Source organism: Rhineura floridana, chromosome 15 (genome assembly GCF_030035675.1).
Source record: "Rhineura floridana isolate rRhiFlo1 chromosome 15, rRhiFlo1.hap2, whole genome shotgun sequence".
In the NCBI taxonomy this organism is placed as follows: domain Eukaryota; kingdom Metazoa; phylum Chordata; class Lepidosauria; order Squamata; family Rhineuridae; genus Rhineura; species Rhineura floridana.
Genome location: NC_084494.1, coordinates 39195466 through 39214292, shown reverse-complemented (window position 1 = coordinate 39214292; position 18827 = coordinate 39195466). Strand labels below are relative to the sequence as shown.

Genomic DNA, 18827 nt, shown 5'->3' with positions numbered 1-18827 from the left:
CGCCTGGAGCTGGCCAGCAACCACCCGTTCCAAGACCTTGCCCAGGAATGGAACATTCGCCACTGGCCTGTAGCTGTTAAAATTGTCTGGGTCCAAGGAAGGCTTTTTCAGGAGTGGTCTCACCACTGCCTCTTTCAGACAGCCCGGGACCACTCCCTCTCGTAAAGAGGCATTTATCACTTCCTTGGCCCAGCTACCTGTTCCATTCCTACTAGTTTTTATCAGCCAGGAGGGGCAAGGATCCAGTACCGAAGTGGTTGCACGTACCTGTCCAAGCACCGTGTCCACGTCCTTGAGTTGAACCAACTGAAGCTCATCCAACAAAACAGGACAAAACTGTGCTCCGGACATCTCACTAGGATCTACTGCTATAACTTGAGAGTCTAGGTCCCGGCGGATACATGAGATCTTATTCTGGAAGTGATCGGCAAACTGATTACAGAGGGCCTCCGATGATTCCACCGTGTCCGGAGGGTTTGAATGGAGAAGCCCCCGGACAACTCGAAAGAGCTCCGCTGGGCGGCAAAGAGATGATTTAATAGTGGCAGCAAAATGATGTTTTTTAGCTGCCTTCACTGCTCCTACATAGAGCTTAGTCGAAGCACTAACCAGCGCATAATTGTATCCGTCGGGAGTTCGTCTCCATTTCCGCTCAAGCCTCCTCCTATCTTGCTTCATCGCTCTCAGCTCCGGAGTATACCATGGAGCTGTATGAGCTCTACACAGGAGAGGGCGTGCAGGAGCGATCGTGTTTACAGCCCGGGTCATCTCCGTATTCCACAGAGCGACCAGGGCTTCAGCAGGAGCGCCAGTCCTATCAGCCGGAAAATCCCCCAGAGCCCTTTGAAAACCTTCAGGATCCATTAGTCTCCGGGGGCGGACCATTTTAATAAGTCCCCCACCCTTGCAGAGGGAAGAGGTTACTGAAAGTCTAAACTTCAGCAAGCAGTGGTCTGTCCATGACAAAGGGAGTGTTGTAAAACTCCCCACATCCAGATCACTTTCCCCATGCTCAGTAGCAAAAACAAGGTCTAGAGTGTGCCCCGATACATGTGTTGGACCACTAACATATTGAGACAGCCCCATGGCTGTCATGGAAGCCATGAAGTCCTGAGCCGCGCCAGACAAAGTGGTCTCGGCATGAATGTTGAAATCCCCCAGTACTATTAGTCTGGGGGACCTCAACAATATATCCGAGACCACTTCCGCCAGCTCAGTTAGGGAAGCCATTGGGCAGCAAGGTGGGCGGTACACCAAAAGGATTCCCAGCCTGTCCCTCTGGCCCAACACAAGGTGCAAACACTCCAGGCCAGTAACTGAATGAACATGGTGCTTGGTGAGTGAGATAGAACTCTTATAGACGACAGCAACCCCACCTCCCCGACCCTCAGATCTACCATGATGCTGAACCAAGTACCCCGGTGGGCAGAGCTGAGAGAGACCAACTCCTCCCTGCTCACCCACCCAGGTCTCGGTTATACATGCCAGATCGGCTGCCTCATCCACAATCAAATCGTGGACGAGGGAGGTTTTATTATATACCGATCTGGCATTTAATAACAGCAACTGGAGATCTGAGAGTTGGCTGATAGGACTACCAACGACCTTGCGGGTGTGGGAAGGACCGGAACAAGGCACAGCCACAACATGTCTGGACCGCGTTCCCCTTACCTGGCACGTCCTTCTCACAGCGCCATACCTTCCTTTGCCCGTCACTACGGCAATTGGGGCCCCCTCAAGTCTCCCCGCCGCAACTCCTGGCCCTGCAAAGGAAGTTGGAAGTTCTTAGCCCTAAGAAGAGACCGGGGGGGAGGGGGCACCCAGGGAGACTCTCAGGAATTGTTGACCCTGCAGTGAAAGCTCCAGAAGCATTCTTGCCCCCCACCCGCCGTAGCAGGAATGAGCAAGACGGCCGTAGACCCTCCTGGTGCTCACCACTGAGTCCTCAATAGCGAGACCTGGAGCTAGCCAGCCCATCGCAGGGATATAAGAGGGCTGCATTTGGCACCCAAGACCAGTCAGGCAGCAAAAGGGCACAAGTCCCTGCCACACGCACAAACAAGTTCACTCCCAGCTCCCCTGCGGAAGGGGCCACTCAAGGCCCTGGTCGTGCAAGGTGGCCTCCTGACCCCTCCCCACCAGAAGCAGGAGGCACACCAGTGCCAGGATTGGGCACGACCAGCTTTTATTCAAAGACACGTGTTTATTTGCCCATTTCCATACAACAAGTCCAGGCTCATCTCAGCCCAACTGGCTTCAGTCCGTGAGAAATGGAAGCGGCTGAGCGTAAGGGCCGGGGAGGGGGGGGGGAGGTCACAAGGACATTGGGCTCTCCAGACTCGGCTCCCTGGCCAGGCCAGGCCAGGCCCTCACAAGAGTCAGAGCTCTCAGACAGGTACCTGGTGCTGCTTCCGGTGACGCAAGATTTCGGTGGGCGTGAGGAGGAGGTCCTGCAGGCAGTCAGCACAATGGTACAGGCGCTGCAAGGTGCAGCTGGTAGGAGAGGTCACCAAGGCACCTTTGGGGGGGCCTGGGGGAGCAAGGAGGGTGCGATAAGAACACCACAGCACATGCACACCCACCCAAGCACAAAACGTGACGCTTTCCCTAGCAGGTAGCAAAGGCCCACTCCAGAAAATGGGTGGGAAATTAAGACCCGGGCAAAACTTCTTTCACTCCTCCAAAACCCCACATTTTTGAAATGCAGCAAGAACTGCCTCTCTCCCCCCCCCCAGCTCTACCCTCAGAGGGTTCACCTTCCAGGCTGGGCTCCCCTTCTTGGCTCAGTGCCTGACAGGCCTCCTCGTGGGCCAGGCGCTCCAGAGGGGTGAAGGGCATGTAGAGGCCGCATCGAGGACAGGTCCAGAAGGTGCGGAGGCACTCACGATAGAGATCCCCCTCCGTGCCCTGCAGGAGACGGAGGAGGAGATAAGGCCAATGGCTGGGAGAGGATGGAGCTCTGGTCCATGGATCAAGCCCAGGCAGGCAGGCTCCAACCTGCTGCTCCTGCCAGGTGCAGAATCAGGAAAGGGGATGCAAACCCTACACACCCCTTCCCCCCAATCTGCCTCATCAGAAAAAAAAAATGCTGCTCCCGTTTATTATTTATTTATTTATATATATATCTTGCCCTTCCTCCCAGAAGGAGCCCAGAGCAGCAAAGTAAAACACTAAAAGCAATTTAAAGAGTATTAAACAAAACATCCTTAAAAGCAATTCCAGCACAGACATAGACTGGGATAAGGTCTCTACTTAAAAGGTTTGTTGAAAGAGGAAAGTCTTCAATAGGCGCTGAAAAGATAACAGAGATGGAGCCTGCATAATATTTAAAGGTAGGGAGTTCCATAGGGTAGGTGCTGCCACACTAACGGTCCATTTCCTATGTTGTGCAGAACGGACCTCCTGATAAGATGGTATCTGCAGGGGGCCCTCACCTGCAGAGCACAGTGATCGGCTGGGCGTATAAGGGGTAAGACGGTATTTCAGGTATCCTGGTCCCAAGCTGTATAGGGCTTTGTACACCAAAACTACAACCTTGAACTGCCCGATAGCAGTCAGTGCAATTCGTTCAGCAGTGGGGTGACATGTTGGCAATACCCTGCCCCAGTGAGCAGTTGTGCCACATTTTGCACCAGCTGCAACTTCTTCCTGCTCCTCGTGCTACTCACCGCCAGGCAATTAAATGTCAAGAAGCTGCCAACGTTGTAGCCGCCCTTGACCTCATTAGGGGTCACCTCCAGCCCCTGGAAGAGGCAACGCAGCCCCTCTGCTCCCGCGGCCACCATCTGAGGCCCCACGTAGAGGTTCTGCTGCTCCAGAGGCATCATACGCCGTAGGCTATACAGCACCTGAAGGAACACCAGAGCAAACAAACACCTGAAGCTGCCCCAGTTGGACCACCGGCCCATCCAGGCCAAGCTCTCAGAGACAGAGAGGAGGTATGTTCCCTGGGCCTCTTGGCTGGAGATGCTGCCCGGGGCTTGAACCCGGGGCCTTCTGCATGCAAGGCAGGTGTTCTGCCACTCAGGTGTGGGCCTTGCCTGGTCTCAGCCAGTTCCCACCTGCCAGCCACATCAGGTCAGGCAAGCGCACCTCGGCCTTCAGGAACGTCAGCAGCTCCTGGGTGAGCTGGTGCACCTCATGGGCACTGGGCCGCTTCTCCTCCCCCCGGCCTCGGCCGCTTTGGCTCTCCAGCTGCCGGTCCAGGATCTTCTCCCAGGAGCCCCGGACGCGCAGGGCTGTGCGGAGCAGCTGCAGGGCCGTCTCCGCCGTGGGAACCTGCAGCTCCAGCCAGGAATCGGCCACCATGCGTGTGCAGTCGGCGTTTGTGTCCAGAGAGCGAGCCAAGAGCAGCAGGGCCTGCCAGGGCGGTGGAGAGAAAGAGGGAGAGGAAGGAGTTGGTCGCCAGGTCTGGGGGGGGGCTGGGCGCCCCGCTCTGCTCTGCTCAGTCAATCACCTGAAGCGCAGGAAGACGGAGGCAGCTGACGAGGTAGGGCTTGTGCGTCTCCAGCAGCGACACAAAGGCCAGGACCTGATGGCGGCTGCTCAATCCCTCCTGGGCATCTGTGAAACAGGAAGGAGTTTTACTGGCTCCCGTCACCGTGAGAACCGAGATGGAGGCCTTATGCCCTGGCAACACCACCTGGCATGTCCACAAAAGGGGGTCTGGTTGGATGGCAGGCCGGCCAGCTGGTCCTGGTGCGGCAGCAGCAGCTTGTGTGTGTGTGAGCCAAGTCATACATAACCCAATACAGGAAGAAAGGTTACTTTTGATGAGGTGCAACCACACTTGGAATACTCTGTATGCTTCCAGACACTGGCTGAACCTCAAAAAGAAAATTGTGGAGTTGAAAACAGCAGCCAAAATGATCCAGGGGATGGAACAACTCCCCTGCACGGTTACAACATTGAGTGGGGAGGAACATGATAGAGGTGCGTTAAGATTACGCATGGCGTAGAGGAAGTGGGCAGAAAAACATTTTTCTCCTTCTCCCATACTCCTAGAACCCACCGGGGTCGCCAGTGAAGCTCAACGGTGGAAGATTCAGGACAGACAAAATAAAAACCCTTCTTCACACAGTTCACAGTTAAAGCTATGGAAGTCACTTCCGCAAGAACGAGCAACACCCACCAACTTGGACGGCTTTAACAAGAGTTAGACTAGCCACGGCGGCAACGTTCTCCCTCCAGTGTCAGAGACAAAAGGTTCCGAATATCTGCTGCTGGGACTCTCAAGATGGAGGGCTGCTGCTGTTGCCCCCACGCCCTGCTTGGGAACTCCCCATTGGGGCATCTGGTTGGCCACTAAGGGAACAGAATGCTGAACTAGACAGGGCCGCTGGGCCTGATCCAGCCAAAGGACTCTTAGTAGGTCCCCATCAAGTATTGCATGCATTTCCATTTTCCCCAACGTTTCCAGTTTTCCTCTCCAAATAAACCTGGGGCTGCAAATGCATGCACGCACTCCCTCGGCTCCAACATTTTCACATCTCCAAGTCTGCTTATCCTCCCAGCCTTTCTTCCCCCCCACACACACACACCAAAGGGCTCTCCAGGTCTAGCGAGAAGTCAGGATGCGCAAGGCCTGCTGCCACCAAGACAGTGAGAGAGCCCAAGCCACACCCGAACTGTCATGACAGAGATGCCTACCTGGTCTGGGGGGGAGAATGGGGGGCACCTTTTACCTCTATGAGCTCCACACTCAGGGCCTCTTCCTTGGGCCTGCTGCAGCAGCTCAGGAGAGGTGGCAAACACGCTGGCGGGATGCAGAACGACGCCCACCTTGTCCTTCGTGTGGAAGATCTGGGGAACAGGCAGAGAAGGGGAGGCATGAGCAGGTCTACATCTGGCTGCCAGACACCCCCGCCAAGATTGATGTGCCAGGCTCTCTTTGGGAGCTCTGGTTTTACAGTGAGGAAAGTGCACCCACACTTGCCTGGTCCGAGTCTTTGCGGGTCTTGTTGAAGGGGTCTGGGACAGCCAGCTGTGGGTAGAGGCCACGACCCACCACCAGCTGCAGGAGAGCGAGTTGCCCAGGAGAGAGCGCTTGGGCCAGAGAAGCTGCTGCCTGCAGCTCTGACACGTTGTGCCGCAACTGGAATTTCACATCCTATTGGGGAAGACGGCAGGGGAGCCTTGGGGAAGGTGCCACCCAAATTTGGGGAAGGCCACCCTGCGGGCACACAACTCCCCCTCCCTCCCCATCAGAAGCCCAGGGCAGGCGGCTCTCAAACAGCAGTCACCCCCAGCCAGGAGGCCTCAGCAGCTGCTGGGGAAACCAAAGCAGAGGAAAGCACTGCATTGAACACCCACACACTCCCAGCCCCCACCTGGATGTCAAGGCCATGCTTGGCGCCCCCGTCGTCTCCCGAGGAAGAGTCAGCCTCCTCCTCCTCCTCCCGCAGCCGCAGGACCTTGCGCCGCCGCCCCTCCCCTTGCTCGTGCTCCCGCTTGAGCCGGCGCAGTTCCCGGTGCGCCCGATAGTGGCTCTGCCGCGTGTAGGAGTCGCTGGGCCGCACGGCGGGTTCCAGCAGCCGATGGTCTCGTAGCAGCTCCTGGCGGAGAAGCAGACAGAGACCATCTCCACGCCTGGCATGAGCAGAGCCTTCCCCTTCCACACACCCACTCCCACTGCCACCAAGGCCAAGGTGGAGGAGGGGCTTCCCTTCCCTCTTGCCCCACAGGGCCCCTCAGACCCCGCCCCACTGCCCCTCCCCAGCTTCAGACCCACTTGGAACTGGCGCCGCAGGTTGGCTGCCTCGTAGAGCCGGTGCTCCTCCAGGCCCCGACGCCGACACCAACGGCGAGACCCACCGCCATGAGCAGATTTCTCCTGCGGGATGGGAAGGTTATTCAGCACCCCACGGCCAACAAGACAGCCGCCCAGGGCAGAGACCAGCTTGCAATGCCCACACGGGCAGCCCCACAGCAGGACACCATCATCATCCTCCAGGCAAAAACAGGCACTGGCCCACCACCCTCAGCCCCCTATCAAGGGGCATAGAGACCACCAAGCAGAAAACCCATCAGCCGCCCAGGAGTCGGGCCTGGCACCAGGGAGTGGCCTTGGACCCAGTCCAAAGAGTCCTGCCCCTCAGCCACCAACTCACCACATAGCAAGTCAGTCCCCCCTCAGCCCCAATTTCTCCATCTGGTCACTGGGAGTAAGGGCGGCCTTGGATTGCTCAGGGGAAACACTGGGCTGGGCAGAAAGAGGGTGCAAGAAGGGAGGAGCCCCTGAAAGAGAGGAGCCCTCGCTTAGCCAGATGTCTCCCAGCACTATCTTTTAAAAAATGCTGTACCCAGGACAGGAAGAGGAGCTTGCAGCATGAAGCCCCCCCCAACCCCAGGCCTGCACCTTCCCTACCTGCACCCAGGCGTCAAAGATGTTGAGCAGGGTCAGGGGGTCTCCCAGGGCACTCTGCAGGGGTTGGCGGGCGGTGACACAATCAGGGTTGCTGCGGCCGCTGCTGCTGCGCAGGAACGGAGAAGGCACGCTGAGAGCAGCCGCAATGGACAAGGTGGGCGCAGAGAGGCCAAAGAGGGTCCCCAGCACCAACATCTTCCCTGCAGACAAAAAGCCGGCATCAGCCAGCATGCAGAGCCCATGAGGGCAGACTCTCCACCTACTCCAAAGCTGAGGGGGGGGAGGACTGGCTGAGGAGGCTGCCCAGCCCCCTCCAGAGGTTTCTTTTCTTCAGCTAATTTAAACATGCCTGCCTACTGCTGGATCCAGCACAACTTTCATATCATCGGGGGGGGGGGGAGAACCAGGCCTCAAGTCCCCCTGGCATGTGGAAGGGGGTCAGGTGCACTGATACTTAGGGATGAAGGAAAGGCACTCTGCTTATGCTCATTCCAAAATGCACTGAAAACAGAACACACACACACACACCCCAAGCAGAATTAAACTGGTTAAAATTATCCACCCAGCCGACCTCCGGCCCTCCTGGAGACACCCCCAGTTGGCCCCACTCCACACTCACCAACCACCACGTCAACAGGCAGCTCGGCCAGGAGGCTCCCAATGGGCGTGAGGTTCTCCTCTGGGTCCAGTGCCCCCTGGTGCTTTAGGTAGTTCACGGCCGTCTCCAGGCTGGCTAGGGGGGGCGGCTCCAGGAAAGGGAACACTCGGGGGTCCCCCAACCCCATGCTCTTCATCTGGGCACAGAGCAGAGAGAGGTGGGTTCCTCTGCCTCCCCCCAAAGGCCTGGCCCCCTCCAGCAGCAGGAACACCTTCCTTCACAAGGGGAAGGGTTACTTGGCAGGGGGCACATCTGCCCTGCTCACCCCCCACCTCTGCCCACGTCTTGTGCTTCAGAAGCTGCTCTTTCCCAGGCACCCCCAAACACAGGCCCCATCACTGAAGGGGTTCCTCCGTGCAGGGTCACTGGGGGAGGGGGAGGGGGGAGCCCAGGTCCAGCTCTGGCAACCTACATGTGAACAAATCGCTCCCTTCCAGAAGCCCCCCTTCGTGCTCCCACTCCAGGCACAGTCAGTGCAATGCCCACACAGCCCAAGCCAGCTTCCCCATTGGCCTCTGCAATTGCCAGCAGCTCCCCAAGAGCCCCCTTGCCAAGGCAGAGGGGGGCTTTATCCGCCCTGCTGCAGGAAATGCAGAGGAGGGCCCCAGGGCTTCCTGCCCGCCAAGAACCCGCAACAGGCCCTCATGTGGGTTCCGTTTGGTAGCCCGAGTTTGGCCGTGGGCTGCTGGGATCACCTAGAGGCTCCTCACTGCCCCGCTATCCCATCCACACACTGGACTGCCCAACCAGGGTAACACTGGGAGATCCGGGCCCACCAGAGGGACACAGGGTCCCGTGGCAAATGGGCTGGCCTGGCAAGAAGCAACGTCCTCTCCCACCTGCAGCACCAGGGCATCGAGTGCCACCCGCTGGATCTCTGGCACTGGGTAGGGAGCAAAGGCGTCATAATCTGACTCCGCGTAGAGCCGGTAGCAGACACCTGGCCCAGACCGGCCGGCCCGGCCCTTGCGTTGCTCAGCACTGGCTCGGCTGATCCAGAACTCCTGCAATCGCTGCAGTTTGGCTTTGGGGTCATAGCTGAACTCCTTCACCTTCCCTACCAGGCAGAGAGAGAGAGAGAGAGAGAAGCGGTACAGGAGCAGTCACCACCCACAAGGAATCCTGCTGGAACAGGACTCAGATCAGACTAGGATGGCACCAGCAATGCAAAGCACCCAAATTAATCACACAAATTAAGGACATTTGTACTTGCATCATTTATGCAGCTTCGATTATGGGGGGGGGGAGCAAAAGAACCATGTGGAGTAACACACACAAAAATAAAAAAATAATAAAAGGTAAGCTGTGCTGACCCTTAAGAAATATTCCAAATACACAGGCTAGGACAATACTTTTACTAGGCCAACCAAAATGTCACAGAATTGCACGCAAGGTTTCAAGCTCCTCAGACGATGAAAAGCTTGCACGCTATTTTGCCACATACTGGTTGGTATCCAGGGTAGCTGATCACCTCCTCACACCCTGAGCCACTAGAGAATCTTGCTCCACCCCATTTTTACTTCAGATAATTCTCCTGGAAGAGCTCACACACTTTCAACCTAGAGGGCTAGACTGCTGGGAGGAAGGGCGGGATATAAATCAAATAATAAATAAATAAATACTGTAAACAAAAATGGAAAAAAAGAAAAGCTGAACATCCCAGCAAATCAATTTCTGCACCAGATTCCAAATTCCACACTGCAGTTGGGTAGGGAACCTGACCTGCTTATCCCCAGGTGGAGAAAGGCCTGGCTCAGCAACCTCCCTTCCAGAGACCAGGGGAACTGCTTGTCACATGGCAAGTGAAGCTACAGGGGCCAGCTAACCCCAAAGCCCAAAGAACGCGGCTTGCTCTTACCCGAGTCCACCACGAACCGAACCCCATCAATGGTCACTGATGTCTCTGCAATGTTGGTGGAGACGATGCATTTCCGGACTCCTGGGGGAGGCACATCAAATACCTGTCAGGGTGGAGGAGAGGAGAGCAAGGCAAAAATGGATTTGGCACAAAGTGTGCCTACGGGCAGCTACACACACTTGCAAGCCAAAAGGGCCCATCTCAGATTCCAAGGGCCATTAGATGGGGGGAATGTCCCTCTCCCTTCTTCCAAGAGAAGGCAAGTCATTGATTGATTGTTTATTCAGAAGTCAACAGACCATTATCCAAAGAATAACAAATATACATGAATACAAAATAAAATCTAAAATATTAAAATCTAAAAATACAATATAACAAGAGATATTAAACTTGTATATAGTGTATAAGAATACAATCAGAACTGATTCATCTATATGTCGCTATAGGCCCAACTTCAGAATATCCAGGCGTCATAGATAAATTAGGTAAAATTGAATTGTTTATCAAAGAGTTACAGGGCCAAGTTCTAATTTGATTCTTAATATTAAAACATCCTAATTTCTTTCTTTGCTGAATGGCCAGATTTATAAATTTGGCCACAGTTAGGGTGATGTTTTCATTATAACCCTGTAAAAGGATTATTAATAAAGCGTCATTTGATCGTCCAGGAAATTTTGACAGAATTGGACAGAGAAGATCTTTTCTAATTTTGTTATAAAATTTACAGGAAAATAATACATGATAAATTGACTCAATTTCTGAGTCACTACAAAAACAATACCTATTCATACTCGGAATTTTTTTAAATCTACCAGTTAAGTAATTAGATGGTAAAACGTTGAAACGGGCTAATGTGAAAGCCCTTCTATATTTAGGGACCGTTAACCAAAATTGGTATTTCATCCCTTCTGCATTAGGAACAATATTAATACCCATAGCCTTCGGACAACAAGGGCCTTTTGACGAACTGAGTAGGGTCTGGTTATCAATATCGGTAAGTCTAAGTTTAACCGCCGCCCTGGCCTTATTGAAATCCATTGCCAAAAGTTTGGGGGGGTGGAGGCCCATCTGAGATAACTTTTCCATTACCTTCCCTGACCAAGTTTCTTTTGATAAAGGGTCTTTTAAAAGGCAAGACAGGTAGGAATCAGGAGATAGTACTTTATAACATCGGATCCAGAAATAGATAGTATGAGTCCATAATATACAAGACAAGGAGTTCAGCCCGGCTTCTAACAATAAAGACGCTCCTGCTACACAGCCAGGGACTCCAAATAAAGATCTCAGAGCGGAATGTATTATTCCATCCAGTTTCCCTTTATAGTATGGGAACCAGACAGGAGCCACATAAGCTAGCATTGGAATAATTTTAAATTTAATAAGCCTTATAGCTGCCGGGATATAATTTCCTCCATTGGTGAAATAGAAACGAACTATAGCACCTATTTTTTTATTTGCCTTGGCTTTTAAATTAAGTATATGCATGTTCCAAAGACCCGACTCCTGGAACCAAATTCCCAAATAATTATATGAAATTACCTGTTCGATTTTTATTTGACCCATCTTCCAGTTATGTCTAAGTTTCCTTCTTGAAAACATCATAACCTTGGTCTTAGCATAATTTATTTCTAGAGAATTTTCATCACAATAGTTTTTAAATCTCTCAAGTAATCTGTTAAATCCTAGGCGAGTTTGAGATATTAACACTGTGTCATCAGCATATAATAAAATTGGGGCCTATACTGTGCCTATTTTGGGGGCGTGGAATTGAATATCTTCCAGAATGTTGGGAAGGTCTGCCAAATATAGGTTAAACAGCATAGGGGCTAGAACACATCCTTGTCGCACTCCCTGAGTAGATGGAATTTCACTAGTGAGATGTCCCAAATGGGAGCATCGAATCTGAATTGTGGTATTTTGATATAATTTTACTATCAATTGAAGTAATCTCTTTTCAATATGATATGATTCTAATTTCTTCCACAGACGTTCGCGAGAAATCGAGTCGAACGCTGCTTTTAGATCTATGAACGCGACATACAATTTGCCTCGGTTTGGTTTGATGTACTTGGCAACTAGTTGAGACAGCAATAGACAATGATCCACCGCAGACTGACCTGATATAAAACCTATCTGTGCTTGATTTATAATATTGTTATATTTGACCCAAGTTTTCAAGATTGTGCTCAGATAGGTGGCATATACCTTTCCCACCACAGACAATAGGCTAATGGGTCGATAGTTGTTTGGATCGTCTCTAGGTCCTTTCTTATATATTGGGATTACGTAGGCCTTTAGCCAAGAGGTGGGAATTCTTCCGGTTCTGTTAATTATAGTGAAAAGAGTAGCAAGCCTAGGTGCCCACCAGGTGATGCCGCTTTTGAGTAGATCCAGGGCAATCCTGTCTGGCCCAGCAGCTTTACCATTTTTTAGTTTCGCAACTATTTCTACAATTGTTTCAGAATCAACTAAGACCCAATCTGGTGTTTCACTAGGGTCTATTAAAATAGGTGGAGTATTTTTCATTTCAGAAGTGTTAAACAGCTTGCTGTAGTGTGATTCCCATATTTCTGCAGTAATAGAGTTGGTATTACTAGCAGACTTGTTGGAAAAATTGCCAGAAACAATCTGCCAGAATAATTTAGAATTGCGAGTAACAAGTGCTACTTCGAGCATTTGCCAAGATTTTCTTATTTCTTCCTGCTTTTTTTTATTTATAAGTTTCTTATACTCTTTTCGTAATTTATAAAAATTAGATGGTAAGGTTCTTTCATTATTCCGTCTATAATTACGGTAGACTAGTCTAAGCGCCTTTTTTTGCGATATACATTCCTTATCAAACCAATTATTCTTTGGAGTCCAATGAGAAGAAGGTCTAGGTGGGCTATGCGCGTATAACTCTAATATTATCAGACTAACTAATTGCTCATAAATAATTAAGCCTTCTGGGGAGAATCCTAAGGAATCGAGCAGAGAAGTCAGGTTGATAATCTGTGGAGATTTTAGGAGGAGTTGAAATTTTTGAAATAACTGAGAAGACCAATTAGCCCTTTTGTATAAAGCCGGCGCTGAAGGATTTTCGTATAACTCTGGTTGAATTGATAAATGGACATTCCCTCCTATATCAAAATAAAATTCAAGGGGTAAATGATCACTATCCATTCGGTCAGCAAACTTAAATTTCTGCTCATAACAGTCCTTATTATGGGGAATGATTATATAGTCCACTACACTTGATCCAAGGGAGGAGTGGAAAGTATATTCTCATTAGCCAACTAAAGGAACAGGTTTGCTGAGAGGGCGCAACGGTAAAAGTCTTTTCAAGAAACAAATCAACAGACAACTGAAAGCTCTGTTTGGGGCCGTTTCCTAGAGGGAAGGCAGCTGAAGCCCTGATCACAGGGTCCATGGCCCTACAAAGACAGCCCACGTTTTCTGGTGAGGGTTCAATTAGGCTGCATCAGACTTCAGACCTATTATGCCCACTGCAATGAATTTGCTAGGCACTTCCAGGATAAAATCTCTTGCATCCGCCAGGATTTAGACTCCAATGTTATAGCAGTTGAATCGAATGAGGTGTCCAGAGCTCGGCCTTGTCTTGATTTTTTGGATGAGTTTCAGTTGGTACAGCTTGAGGACGTTGACAAGGTGCTTGGACTGGTGCGTGCAACCACTTCTAGGTTGGATCCTTGCCCCTCTTGGCTGATAAAAGCTAGCAGGATTGGGACAGCCGGCTGGGCCAGGGAAGTGATTAATGCCTCATTGCGAGAGGGAGTGGTCCCTAGCTGCCTGAAAGAGGCGGTAGTAAGACCACTTCTGAAGAAATCATCTCTGGACCCAGAAAATCTTAATAACTATAGGCCGGTAGCAAATGTTCCATTCCTGGGCAAGGTCCTGGAACGAGTGGTTGCCAACCAGCTCCAGACATTCTTGGATGAGACCAATTATCTGGATCCATTTCAGTCGGGTTTCAGGCCTGGTTTTGGTATGGAGACAGCCTTGGTTGCCCTGTATGATGACCTTTGTCGGGAGAAAGACAGGGGGAGTGTGACTCTGCTGATTCTCCTTGATCTCTCAGCGGCTTTCGATACCATCAACCATGGTATCCTTCTGGGGAGACTCGCTGATTTGGGAGTTGGCGGCACTGCTTCGCAGTGGTTCCGCTCCTACTTGGCGGGCTGTCTCCAGAGGGTAGTGCTGGGGGAGCATTGCTCAACATCCTGGGCCCTCCAGTATGGAGTTCCGCAGGGGTCAGTTCTGTCCCCCATGCTTTTTAATATCTACATGAAGCTGCTGGGTGCAGTCATCAGAAGTTTTGGAGTGCGTTGCAATCAGTATGCTGATGACACACAGCTCTACTTCTCTTTTTCATCTTTTTCAGGTGAGGCTGTCAATGTGCTGAACCAATGCCTGGCTGCGACAATGGACTGGATGAGAGCTAACAAACTGAGGCTCAATCCAGACAAGACTGAGATGCTGTTAGTGGGCGGTTCTCCTGACCGGACGGTGGATGTCCGCCCTGTTCTGGATGCGGTTGCACTCCCCCTGAAGGAGCAGGTTCATAGCTTGGGAGTTCTTTTAGAACCATCCCTGTCACTCGAGGCACAAGTAGCCTCGGTGGCATGGAGTGCTTTTTATTAACTTCGGATGGTGGCCCAGCTACGTCCCTATCTGGACAGAGAACCTCGCTTCAGTTGTTCATGCCCTGGTAACCTCTAAATTAGATTACTGCAATGCGCTCTACATGGGGCTGCCTTTGAAGACGGTTCGGAAACTGCAGCTCGTGGAAAATGCAGCGGCCAGATTGATAACAGGGACCCGGCGGTCCGAACATATAACACCGATTCTGGCCCGCTTGCATTGGCTGCCTATATGTTTCCGGGCCCGGTTCAAAGTGCTGGTGTTAACCTATAAAGCCTTATACGGTTCGGGACCACAATACCTGATGTAACGCCTCTCCCGATATGAACCTACCCGTACACTACGCTCAACATCGAAGACCCTCCTCTGGGTGCCTACTCATAGGGAAGCTCAGAGGGTATCAACAAGAAAAAGGGCCTTTTCAGTGGTGGCCCCCGAATTGTGGAACAATCTTCCTGATGAGGTACGCCTGGCGCCAACATTATTATCTTTTCGGCGCCAGGTCAAAACTCTCCTCTTCTCCCAGGCATTTTAGTATGTGTTAAAATTGTTTTTAACTTTAAGAATTTAAAAATTTTAAAGTTTTAAATTGTCTAAATATGTGGTTTATTGTATTTGATGTATGACTGTTGTGAACCGCCCAGAGAGCTTCGGCTATGGGGCGGTATATAAATTTAATAAAATAAATAAATAAATAAATAAAAATGTCAATGCGGCTCATGCGTTGGGAAGAAAACAAACCGCCTGCCCCTCACCCGAAGCAAAGCAAAGCATACTCTCCAGCCTACAATGGGTGCCTACGATACAAAGAGGTGACACAAACAGAGGAATCTGCCTTACAGCAAAGCAGCAACCCTCCCCAATTAACATCATTCACGTTTCAATTAACAGGAAAAGGTTTAACAGCCCAGACTTTCCAAGTGCTCTTAAACATGCGGGGGGGGGGAGCACTCTGGCCCATGGGCCTAATCCCGTCTACTAAGCCTCCTCACCTGGCCCGCAAGGTCGTTGTGAGCAAGCCACACCCACCTGTCCTACACCTGGCTTCAAATGAGGTGGGACGTGGCCACTTGGTTGTCAGGAGTTGCAGAAGCACTGTGTCAGGGACTGCGATAGGTGTCAATCACCCAATGTCATGACATCCAATGATTAACAGTTGAGTCATCCCACCCACCTGTCCAAGTCTGCCTCTCGCGGTGGGGGTGGGGGTGGCAGATCAGGATCTGAGCCATAAAGGTTTGCCAGGCCCACCCCTACACCAACCCGCTCCCTCTCCTCCATTCACTGCGAGAGAAGCGAGCACAGGAGAGGGCTAGCCCCCCCCCCGGCTCCTGCTGGGCTCCCCGTCCAGCCCCCACCCAGTCCTGCCTCTGGGCCTGACTCACCTTATCCTGCTCGGCTACAGAGAGAGTGCTGTGGAGAGGAAGAACCACCCAGCGCTGGGTGTGCCGGGCATACGTCTGCACAGCCTCCACCACAGCCCCGATCTCAGCCACACCGCTGAGGAAGATGAGCAGGTCTCCCCTTTCGTCTGGGGGGTATTTGTGGTCGATGGCCTGGAGCACTCGCAAGAAGGGCCGGGCGTCCAGCCGCTCCCTACGCCCACCGGCACCCTCCTCCAGGCAGACAGGCTCGTACAAGACCTGCAAGCGGGGAGGGAAAGGCAGAAGGCACAAGCAATGAAGCATCGCCCACAGGGCATTTGCCTGCCTGCCTGCCTGCCTGGGCCTTCCCTTTTAAACCAAGACTCTAGCCCTCAACATTCCAGAACTAAAGCTAGAAACCCACAGACTGTTTCCGACGGAAGCTCATACACTAGAGACTCATGCAAAGAAAGATCCCACAACAGGACAAAACTCCCACACATAAACAACAGCCCCTCTCCACGGCCTCAACATGCCCCCGCCTTTAGCAAGAACTAAAATGAACATACGGCCAAAAGTTCTTCTCACACAACTGTCTCCTTTCCATCCATTGCTGTCACCACATCAGTCCCTAAATTCTAAAGTCTCCCCAAAGAGAACCCTTGAAAAGAGATTTATATCGGACATGAACGTCACCACCTTCTGCGGAGAGCAGAACTCCTGGTCCCAGGGAGAGGAATGGAGCCACAGAACCACAAACCACAGATCCGCCCACCCTCCCCCCAGAGGCAGGCAACCCTCTTTCTTCTGCCCTTTCTCACCGTGATGGGGAAGAGCCGGCCAGGGACCTGTACCACGGGCACGCCACCAAAGTAGTCGGCAAAGAGCTGGATGTTGATGGTGGCCGACATGAGCACCAGCTTGAGGCTGGGCCGGGCAGGAAGGATCTTGCGTAGCACCCCCAGGAGGAAGTCGCCGTGGAGGTGGCGCTCGTGGACCTCGTCAGCAATCAGCACGTGGTAGCCAGGCAGGGTGGGCTCCCGCTGGGCCTGGCGCAGGAGCAGCCCTTCCGTCAGGAAGACGATCCGTGTGGCTGGCGAGCGCGTGCTCTCAAAGCGGATCTGGTACCCCACCTGCTCGGAGCAGGAAAAGAAGCATGCATCAGGCCCCACAAATCCGGAGGACACCTGGCAGAGAGGGGCTTGCCCACCCAGAGGCCCCCACCTTGGTCCAGACTCGCAAATCTCCTCAAAGCAGCTGCTAACCCCTTACCAGGCTGCCCGTTTGCATGGGGAGCATAAAGCCATTTCAAACAGCTCTGCCATGGTCTCAGCCATGCGAGTCAGCCTTTTCTCCAAAACAAGGGGACCTTCTCAACAGGCTTATTGGATTATTTACTTTCCGGCCTCCTTGGCTTTCTCCCCTCCCCAGATTTCAGGTCATGCAAGGAGTGCCAAGACTGCTGAAATCAGCCCTACCCTGCAAGAAGCCTCTTCATTCAGACATACACCCAGCTCTGTGAGCGGAAGAGGAATGGGACGGGTCCCCTCTCAAGCGGCTGCCAAGCCACATGAAATTGCCCCAGAGAGGCAATATCCCCACGACACAGGAATGGGATGAGCCAGCACAAGCCAGAAGGCCACTGACCTGGCCAAAACAGGCATCCCTAGTCCTCTCGGGCAACTAAAATCCTGCCACATAATCTCTGAACAGGAAGGGACCAGCTCTGAACCTGGACCACCAGCACCCACAGTGCATGCTTAGCTCCCACAACCAGCACCATGCTCACGGCAGGGGCCGATTCAGCCCCTGGGTGCCCTCCTGTCTCCCACCCACCCTTCCACCCACCTCCTCGGCTCAGCCCCCTCTCGCTATCAGCCCACCTGGAAGCTCCAGTCCTAACCCCAAGTCGCTGGCGATGCAGCAGGAGGGGCGCTCTGCACATGCTTCCAGGCACTTGCGGTCCCAGCGCCTTCCCTGCAACTGGCTAACCTGGTCTCCGTACTGCTGGAGGCTCTCATAGGCCACCCGCTTGGCCAAGGCGATGCAGGCGATGCGGCGGGGCTGGGTGCAGGCCACGTGGCTGTAGCCGGCGGCTAGGAGGTACTGAGGCACCTGGGTGGACTTCCCGCAGCCGGTGTCGCCGGCTACCACCACTACCTGGCTGCTTGCCACGGCGGCAATCAGCTGGTCCCTGTAGCGAGCCATGGGCAAGGCCGCCCGCTCCCGCTGGAGCTTCGCCAGGCGGGCAAAGCTCTGCTTCTGGCGGAAGTCCCAGAAGTGGAGCAGGGCCCGGCGGAACTCACGCGCCTGCCCCGGAGCCACGCCGGGCGCCTTTCGCTCCGGCACCCACAGGCTGGAGCGGTACCGGGGGTCATACTCCTGGGGCAGCCCCGCGGCGCCTAGGCCAGGCTCGGGCATCGCCTCCCGGACGACGACGACGTCTCCCCGCTTCGGGGGCTGCAGGCTCTGGAAGCGCTGGAGGCGATGGAAAAAGGCCCAGAACTCGCTCCTCTCTCCGCCGCTCTGGCCCGGGAAATAGAGGTCCTCCAGGCGGGTCCGGGTGGCCGGGCAGCTCCAGTCCCACGGCCCAGCCAGGCCCTCCTGCCCTGGCGTCGCCATCCCCGACGGCTCGGCCGCAGAGATCAGCTCGCAGGAGCCGCGGCGCCCGCCCGAGAGTCTCTTCCACGGCGGGTGCGGATCCCCCTCCACTCAGCTGGGGGCGCGACGGGGCAGCGGCTCCTGGGCTCTGCACCCAGCGGCTCCTGGGCGCCCCGGCACTACAGCGGGAAGAAGGTGACGGCCCCGAGGCCGGACTTGGGAGAGACGCAAGGGAAGCCCCGAGACCCTCCTCCCCGACCCGTTTGCAGGGCAACAGAAGCCGCTCTCCAAGCGACTAGCAGCCCCTCCCTTGTATGCACACGCGCGCACGCCTGCCCG

General features: G+C 53.4%; 1 protein-coding gene across 3 annotated transcripts; it reads right to left on the bottom strand.

Moving 5' to 3' along the window:
- Window positions 1–1023: 1023 nt before the first annotated feature.
- Window positions 1024–18827, bottom strand: DHX34 (DExH-box helicase 34). 3 transcript variants are annotated; one of them, XM_061597264.1, is made up of 17 exons: window positions 17880–18827; window positions 16709–17020; window positions 15909–16166; window positions 9883–9985; window positions 8864–9081; window positions 7986–8160; window positions 7367–7566; window positions 6731–6832; window positions 6330–6554; window positions 5936–6109; window positions 5685–5802; window positions 4457–4563; window positions 4093–4359; window positions 3669–3848; window positions 2757–2907; window positions 2400–2530; window positions 1025–1763 (listed from the first exon to the last, which is right to left on the bottom strand). In XM_061597264.1, exons 1-17 carry the CDS (start codon window positions 18507–18509, stop codon window positions 1716–1718), a joined length of 3399 nt encoding a protein of 1132 aa, XP_061453248.1. In that variant the 5' UTR covers window positions 18510–18827; the 3' UTR covers window positions 1025–1715. The 3 variants fall into 3 exon arrangements, with proteins under 3 accessions (XP_061453249.1, XP_061453248.1, XP_061453250.1); XM_061597265.1 differs by lacking the exon at window positions 5936–6109 and having other exon boundaries at window positions 1024–1763; XM_061597266.1 differs by lacking the exons at window positions 1025–1763; window positions 2400–2530; window positions 2757–2907 and having other exon boundaries at window positions 3755–3848; window positions 4062–4359.